We start from the raw sequence: 9263 nt of genomic DNA on the forward strand, positions 1-9263 counted from the left end.
TGGATATAATGCTAGGAATTATCAGGAGCCGGTACCGAATGACGCGGAAAGAGCACCTTTTCGATCACATGCGTGAGCGGTAGCGAGCAAAGCGATCAGGCAGGAATGAGTCTGGTGAAGAGGCACCCAAAAAGTTACTGTCTCGCCTCGCGGCTTCCTCTCTAGATTTCGCGCTGCGTAAATGCTAAAACATGGAATTATCTAAATCCACCTACAACCACCTACTGAACTGAAAAGTCCACTAGAATTTTGCTTTTTACGTAGTGTCAATGTTTCTCCATCTGGAAATTATGTTGTTATGTTGTTATTGTTAAGTTGTTTCCATGGGTGTCTCGTCTCATGTAGACTGCAATGCAGTCGTGTTTTCTTTCCTGTTCGGAAGGCGCGAAGCGCCGTGACTGTAGTCCTCGCGTGTGAAGCGCGCGAGCCTCACACGGGCATGTGAGGCGAAAAAACGACTGTCGGCTTTTCATACAACGAATTCGTTCTGACCGGTGGTTCAAATGATGTCACTAAGGTGTCAAAAATTCCTTGACACCTTCACTGAATGATTCGATACTTTCGAGAGTGTCTAAACTTTGTAATTTTTTAATCTCAAGAAACAGTAAATAAACTGTCTGCATTCGCGCACCGAATCTCTGCAATTTTCATTCCAAACGTTGTCAAAACTCGTTCAATGTTATTTGCTCTTGTGCGGACAAATGACAATAATTGTTCCACTGAAGGACCTGAAGCTGCATGTGGTGAGGTGGAAGCTAACCTTATATCAACTTATTTTAAAACTGCATCCGGATTTGAGGCAATTTCAGATGGTTTAATTAAAGCCTTGCTTCGTTTTCGCAGCAGTGAAATTCACACCTTTAGCAAAGGGCCAAAGGTTATATTACGTAACCTCATCAAAATTTCTGCGTCCCGTTGACCTCATGGATAGTTCAACGATAATCTAACAGAAAGCAAAAAAAAACAGAAACATTTTCAAACAGGATTGAAACTCCCTGTTTGCTAATACTGATGGTTTTCTGACTTTTGTTTTATGCCTGGATTTACGCCGCGAGAGCGAAAAACAATATTCGGAAATCTGCTCCACTAGGGTGAGAGCTATGAAACAAGCGCGATTCCAGATTGCGCGAGACAGTAAGGGAAAATCATAAAACAAAATAGTAGGATAATATACCATGAAAAAAAAAATGAGCACTGTATTGCCCTTATTACACATCTTTCCCTGGAGAAAGTCATGTCATGAAATTGTTTGCGATTTGAGACCAAGTCATCAACATGTAAGTGAGAATGAAAAGTTGCAGACTGATAGCTCGTTTTAGTAAAAACAATGAAAATGATGAATTACGCTTAGTACTCAACGTACCTCTTAACCATTTCACCGCACTTTAAGGGACAAGCAATTTCCCTAAGTGCGCACTCGGAGTCCTTATGAACAGCCTGTTCTCTTCTCTGTAGCTTCTCGCCGCATTCGCAATCAGTGCAGCGTCCAGTGGGAACTTTTCCGAGCAGGCGCTGCATTCCCCCTCTTTTGTACTGAGCACGTTCAATGCGAAATGGTTCTTACAGAAAGTACGGACGGGCTGTCGACACAACTGACAGAGCACAGGGCCGCTCGCCTCTTGTATAATTTTTTTTACGCAGCATCCACAAAATGTGTGCCCACAGGGTGTTGCGATTTGCGCATCGATTATTGGGTTATAACTGCAATATAAATCAGAAGGGCCACATTGTGAAATCTTCAAACTGGTAGAAATGGACAAAGAAAAGAAATTATGTTACGACATTATAGCAATGGTATGTTTTCCTACCAAACATTACAAAGCAATTCCTGTGGAAGATCTTCGCTAAACCATACATAATCGAACACTTGCTTGGATGGCGTGGTAAAGCTCATCATGGCCCATCCTGTCTCCGACAACTTGTATGCGACTGACTTGTGTGTAGCCTGCGAAGGCTGTCTTCGGCGGAGACAAGCGACAGCCGGAAATAGGTCTACGTTTGCAGGCTAATGACGTTGCACGAGCCGATCTCGGTTCCAGTCGCCTGCGCCAAAAAATGAATCAAAATTTAAACCACGGGTCCTTTGGATGGAACGCACTAGAGAAGGGATTTATGAAATAATTTACAAGTATATTGGTGACATGTCAATGGGCCAAAATCCCGACAAAGACTATAGCTTCCTACAGAGATTCTCTTTGGGCTCGTCACAAATTTCTCCATCTCACTCCCTGAGAAAAAAGGAATGGGAATCAAAGAGCCCCTCCCAGGGGTTTTAGGGAACAAGAGAACTGGGACAGTTATTTTTTGGGAACAGGGGATATTTTCAAATTATTTTCAGGGAACAAGGGAACTCTTGAGTAGATTGTTGGGAACAAGGGAACACCGATCTACTTTCAATAAAATATTCTTTTTAACTTTCCGAGCCCCTAAAATATAAAATATCTTACGTTCTTGAGTGTCAGGCGAAATTATTTTCGAGATGATTATTGTTACGAGCTCGTGAGAATGTTTGTTTCAACATTCACGGGCGCAGTCTATGTCGCACAGCTTCATTTCAACTTCATCAGCGTAAAGGGTCTTCTATACAGTTAAGTTCTACGCTTCTTTATGGGATACTGTCATTGAACAATGTGGTCTATGTGTCTGCACACGACGATAATGGAGGGATATACAAACTTACCTTTAACTGATCATGACAAAAGGTGGCTCGGCTGAGAAGATAGTGAGTAATGGTGGTTTACTCTGCAAGAACGCACACAGTTTATCCACCTTCAATGACAACTCCTTTGAATTAAGTGACACTGGAGACTCGTATATCAAGGCTTATAAACCTACAGCAGAGCAATGTTCTGTTGTAGTTGGCAATAGAAAAGACAAGAGATGGAAGTAAAGCCCAGTTTTCCCAGCCAATAGGCATCTGCTTTGATTATGACACTCTCAGTTTACCGTCGACACCTCAACAGGTACCCTCCGCATGACAAGCAGGGTCACTAGTTTGGAAGACTATTGGAAGCATTTGCATCTGTTTGGAGAGACATTTGGACTTCACACAAAGACTAGCACCTCGGTCATAGTGGAAATCCCCCAGGCAATCGAGAGGCTACAGCAAGTTTACTCCTTTGACAAAAATTGTGTTGATGCAGTTATGATCCTTATTGGTACCACAGCTGTGACACAAGGCCCTCAACGAACAACTGTTTCGTCTGTTGTCATGGAAGATGAAAGAAGGATCCTGAAGTCTCTGCGTGACATCAAGGACCTGCTTAATCATTTTACTCCAAGCCTTACCACCAAATTTAGCATCAAAAGTCTTCTAACGCTTGTGCCCCTACAGCTTGAATTCGATTACAGATTAAACAGGGCAATCAAAGAACGGTTTAAGAGGCAAAGTTTTACACCATTTGGTTACTTCACAGCTCCCAAGTCCAGGTTTTCACCACCACATATTACAATGATTTACCCAAGTTATGCCCTCCAAAGGCACACAAACTATCTGAAAAGCAGGTGAAATGAGGAACTGGAGAGCAATGTATGGTCAGAGTGTCCTCCAGAAAACAGTGCAAAAAATGACAACAAAGGACAATCCAGAAACTCTGCCCATAAATTTGTATGCAGCTGACTCTCTGACTGTACAGCCCCTAGATTTCATAGTGCTGAGAGGAGCAGCAGCAGTTCCAGTGCTGCATAGGGACACAACAGAGACTTTTTACAAACTAAGGCAGATTGTCGGTGTTAATTAAAGCTGATTCCATCAATACTCGTCAATTGTTCATAATGGCTTGTCTGCAAGAGAATGTGAGTGTTGGCATGAAAAGGGTGAAAGCTAAAGTGTTTATACAAGATCCTTTCAATCCAATGCTTTTCACGGAAGATGCAGAGAGATATGTCGATGTGAGCAACATTGTTTGTGCCCTAACCTGCTATAACTACCGTAAAGATGCCTTAGAGGTTGAAGAAGATGATCTTATCCTTCTCCTTGATGCGCCTCACCACACCAATGAAGTCTCACTGTTACAGAAGGAAGGGATTTTTTTCTCAAAGGATTAGTTTAAAATGCTAAAACGAATGCTATTTGAGACTAAATGACCAAAACGTTATCGGATGAAACCACACATACCTATACGAGTAGTCTCTGGGCTATTTTTACAGTTTGAAAGCCACTAATTAACAATTATCCTGCGAAATCGCGCAGAATATCGCCTGATACTTAGCCGACGAGGCCGTAGCAATTTTATCCGGGCAGGAAAAAAACTCTTTTATTTACAGTTTTTTTGCTTGTTGCGGCGTACAAAATTACGTATATCGCAGGATATCTGTTATCTACGGATGACAGATATTGAGAGAATCATGACCATATTTGGACAGTTTTCCATTTTTTTGAATAATAATATAGGATAAACGCAAAGACAAAACATGGCTGCCCTTTACTTTGGTAATTCATAGCCTATCTACAACATCGCGCCCTCAGTTAGAGAGGGTGTAGGACTGGCAAGACAAAATAAATAAACTAAGTTAGGCATTTCTTGCTCACAAAAAGACATCTACAAGTGGTCATATTGACTGTTTCAAAAAAAAAATAGTATAAAATATTATTCAATATATTCTTTGGCGTTCGCAGATATATGGGATGTTCAGGTACGCCCATTCTGTGTTAAGAGGTCAAGGGTCTTTCTCACAGCCCTGGGAGTGCTTAGTTTTGTGTACAGTACTTTCAGGATACCCGTTAAGACAGAGGACGCCCTATCTCCAGCACCAAATTATGACTATTGCACAACGCTGTTTAAAAATCACGTGTAACATCTGAACAATGACAAATCCTCCGTGAAGAAACACATTTCAAAGTGCCAAAACAAAGTTCACAAAGACATCGAAATCAAGACCATTGTACCAGATGACACTCACTCATTAGATCATATCATCCATTTTAATTCATATTTGTACCTTATTAATATTCTCATGGATTTTTTTAACGATTTTATATCATTATACAGTAGTGTAAGGCCACAATTGAACTTTTGCCACTTTCCTTTGAAATGCTACTGAAAGAGAACTTCCAACGATTATACAAATTTCCTTCTTTAACCATTTTACAGTAGTCACTTATATTACTTTTAGCCCCCACCCCTCTTCCTTCTTCTTCAACACTATCCGTTTCTATGATTGACTTTCATTTCCTACTCACTAAAAACGGCTAATCATTCTTGATTAAAGTTCCTCTCAAAAGGGCATGGAAGCGAGCCAGAACTTCAAGACCACGCGCAACCGCACCACTTGCTCGATCAATTAAATTATGGCATGGGCCACCGATAAAACGAAAAAAACTGGTGAATTCAAGCAATTCAAGTTGAAACGAGACTGACAGCCAAATGAACAAATATCGTTGAGCACACATTTACCAAACATACAGTGAGCCGGGTACGCTCTAACACAATCTTATCTCATTAAAAAATGTTCCTTCCTCAGGGTGTTATTAATCCTCAGCATTTACACATTTGGTGTTTTTTGGATCAGCAGTCTAAAGTTGATAATATCGTGGAATGATTAGAATCAAATTAGTGAACACAGAATTTAGTCCCCTCCATTGCCTCCACATTTCTTCATTCAGAAAATCTTGAAGGTCCAACTGACGGATGCCCCTCTCCCGTTTAATGTGGTACTTCAGTTGACTCCATGCCGATTCCACCTCTTGCGTGTGAATGCCTGTGAGAGGATCCACAAAATGATTTCGGTGAACAACAACCCTATGCAAAGAAACGTTAGGTACGTGAAGCGGCAAGTTCCTATAGGCAGCCCAGTCATCTGAGTGAACCTCTGACCTCGGAAGAAGAACCCTTTGCAATATTTGAGTTAATGTCGCTCTATCTCGTCGTGGAACCACCTGGAAATAACCGCGGCATGGGTTATACTCCGTTGAGATAACTCCAAAAACCCATATGTCGTCCCTTGGTCTTCGCCCTCGTTGATACTACAGGGAAACAATTAATACTCAAGATTATACGTGGGAAGTAGCACTTCTTTTGTCAACTTCACTGGGCATTACTGTAATGCTTAAAATTATTTATTAAATGATTAAAGGTTTAACTGGAAATACTGGTTTCAGTTGTGTTAAGGTTACATATGTAGCATGTACAAGACCCTGACTTACCTTGGATTTATGTTTAAACTGGCTTTCGTCGCATTTTACAATGTACACTCTACCCCCGAATGGAATAACGGGTCTATCTTGTAGATCTCTTCCACAATAATGCCGAAGTAATGCGTAGATGTTCCCGACAGTATTCTTCGACAGAGTGAGCATATTTGCAACAGTCGTACGTAGCTCACGAACGCTCCAGAAATACATACACAAGAGAATTTTTCCCAACGGGACTCTTGACAGCTCTCCAAAGAAACTTCCAGTTCGGAGAGATTTCTTACGTCGGCAGGTAGAGCACCTCCTATGTGAAAAAGAAGCAACACATGCATTTTAAAAATAAATGTCTGTTCTTTCAGGCCCTGATTACAACCATGGTGCTAGGGTACCTTAGGACTCCCGCCTTTCTTTTTCTCCTTTGGGGGAGGGTAGCTAGGGTAACCTTAGCTGCGCACCAGGTAGCCTGCGTAGCAGACGTTTTCAAAAAACGCACAACATTATTTTGTGCCATAAAAAGCAAGGTGACAATTCGCAATTCAAGATTATTTCAGTTTGGCTTTGGATAGAACATTGTCAAAATTTTCTTCGTAAAGTTTGTCGATCGTCACTGTCGCATTGGAGAATTGTTGATAGTTTTCAGTCAAATTTATGCCAAACTAAGGAAAATTAATTGTTTTGGAATCGTGACATCTTTGAAGTAATTCAGAGCTCTTTGAGTTTTAATGCCATAGCATGCAAGTGGTCAGGAGGTGGTCATTTATGATGGCATTACTTTCGAGTAATAATTTAACTTTTATTTCCGGAAGAGCGTTACAATCAGAGTGGGACTCCCATCTCGATTACTAGTTTACTCTATGACACCCTCAAAAATAATCACGAATCGGGGATTGATGTATCATCAAAAAGTCTCACCCGAATTCACAAAGCGAGGAGGAGACTCCCTGTTGTAAGCTCGATTAACAGCCGCTGTTCGGGAAAGGAGCCCGCGCTCCTCCCCCGAAGGTACGTGTGGCCCGCTTCCGAAAACCCTTACCCATTTATGACCAAAATCTGCGATTTTCCATACCTTATTTATTTTTGACCTGACCAAAAATTTGATACCCTATTTATGATCTGACTCTTACGTAATTAGGGAAATGGCTTTATCTATCATGCGTAGCAGGCGTTAAATGGGGTAGAGGGCAAAGCGCAGATGGGAGAAGAAGGGCGTGATGAAGAAGTAGCTTCTTCTAAAAAAACCGAATTGAAAACGAGTGCAAAAATCGATACCCTACTTATTAGCAAAATGGCGGCAAAATGGCTAAAATCGATACCCAATTTACGACCAAAACGGCTGAAAAACCGTACCCTTTGGGGCCGCACATACCTATATAGCCCATGTAAGGAAGTAGCCCCCCCCCCCCGGGGCTTTAGTACTGCAATTTTTTAAATAGAATACTAACCATAGATACCCATCCATGTGATCTTCATTCCTCTCAGTCAACTCCATTGCTCGATTGCATGGCCTGCATCTTAGTGGATTGGCCAGCAAATTGTGACCCTGCAACCATCGAATCAACTCTAAAATAGGACCGTTTGAAAGGGTCGTAATATCAATGAGGTTCATTGTTTGCCCAGTGCTGCGATATTGACAGTCTCGACGAATGGTCTCTAACACGGTACTTCCTGTAAAATCTCCAAATATGGTAATGATTCCAAACAACTCTGCACTGAAACATGAGTACCGTGGACCACGCGGCACATCGTATTGTCTTCCTTCGAATCGTTTAGTGTGGTGTACGCAGAAATTCCATAAGAATGTCGGACAAAGGTGGTCGAAAACCAAGAGCCAGGAATCTCTCCAGAACTTTTATACTTCTGAGATCAGATGATTCGAATAGTCGCGTTCCTAGATCAGCAACGCTTAAGACACTCAAGGCAAGTGGACGAATAAAGGAGATTGAATTTAGCAATAATGCGACATCGCAGCACATCACTGAGTTGGTCATGAATGCCTTTGGTCAACTTAACCAATCAAACATTTCCAGGTACTAGAACTGAAGCTATAACATAAATATCACTTTTGGTCTTTACAACAAAGACTTAATCCTGAGATTTGTGTTGTATTGTTATCAATATCTTCTTTTTTAGGCTTGTCTTGTATAAGACTGTTGGAAACACATCCGTTTTAAGCCGGGCTGGTAGAGCTGGAAACATCTGCGGAGACACCCTCAAGTGTATTTATAAATCTCGCGCAAAGGTGTTCCTTCGCTTAGAGGACGGTAAGAACATCTAAATCGTAAGCGACGTAACATTGAGCATAAGAACTCGGTATCCTGTTCGGCTGTTAATGTAGCTGTCAAATCACACTTTTATTTTACAAGGTAGCATTATTGGTGATCATATTTGAACGCAGCTAAACGCTTTGACGAACGAGCCATCGATAAGATAATTGGTGTATCTATCATAGAAACTAATAAATGTAAATCATTAATAATTTACTGTCTTGCAACAGAGGAATTGTCCGAGTCAGTGCAGGGAGGGGCTGTTACCTGGGATGAAGATGACAATGGTAAGTACAATTTCAACACTGACTTAAAGCATCAAAATCATTCCCTTCGCGCTAAAGGACTGTTTGGCTAGAAAAGTGTGAAAATTTCAGCTTTCGCCATACAAAGGTTTGTTATGTTATACTTTTTATTATCAATAACGGCATCGCCGGTCAACACAGTAAGACGAATCGAGCAATAATTCTGTATTTACCTTTTGCATGTCTTTGCTTCAGCGAAGATCATTCGATGAAATGTGCCAATGTGCAGAAAAGGTTTTACTTTATTAAAAGTGGTTGAACTGATTACACTTTTGCGTTCAAGATTCAGTCATGAATGACTCTCCTGGAGGAAGCAGAGTAAGGCAAGCAGAAAGGGAAATCTTGACGAAAGCAAGTAAGTAATAAAAATTTCAAAAATATTTAGAATGGCAAATGAAAGGAAATGCATGTTAACATAACTCACTGGGGAATACTTCATGAATGTAATAATCTACTTACAACAGGTGAATCATCCAAGTCAGTGGAGGAAGAGGCTGTTGACCAGGATGAAGATGAAAATGGTAAGTGCACGTTCAACAACTCAAACCTTAACTGACAAGT

At 41.1% G+C, this 9263-nt stretch overlaps 1 protein-coding gene across 1 annotated transcript; it reads right to left on the reverse strand.

The window, feature by feature from the left end:
* Positions 1-5088: 5088 nt before the first annotated feature.
* Positions 5089-6753, reverse strand: LOC145500744 (uncharacterized). The gene is made up of 2 exons (XM_081480266.1): positions 6146-6753; positions 5089-5965 (listed from the first exon to the last, which is right to left on the reverse strand). Exons 1-2 carry the CDS (start codon positions 6341-6343, stop codon positions 5516-5518), a joined length of 648 nt encoding a protein of 215 aa, XP_081336392.1. The 5' UTR covers positions 6344-6753; the 3' UTR covers positions 5089-5515.
* Between the last annotated feature and the right edge of the window lie 2510 nt (positions 6754-9263).

The sequence above is a fragment of the Orbicella franksi genome, chromosome 10, assembly GCF_964199315.1.
Source record: "Orbicella franksi chromosome 10, jaOrbFran1.1, whole genome shotgun sequence".
NCBI classification, from domain to species: domain Eukaryota; kingdom Metazoa; phylum Cnidaria; class Anthozoa; order Scleractinia; family Merulinidae; genus Orbicella; species Orbicella franksi.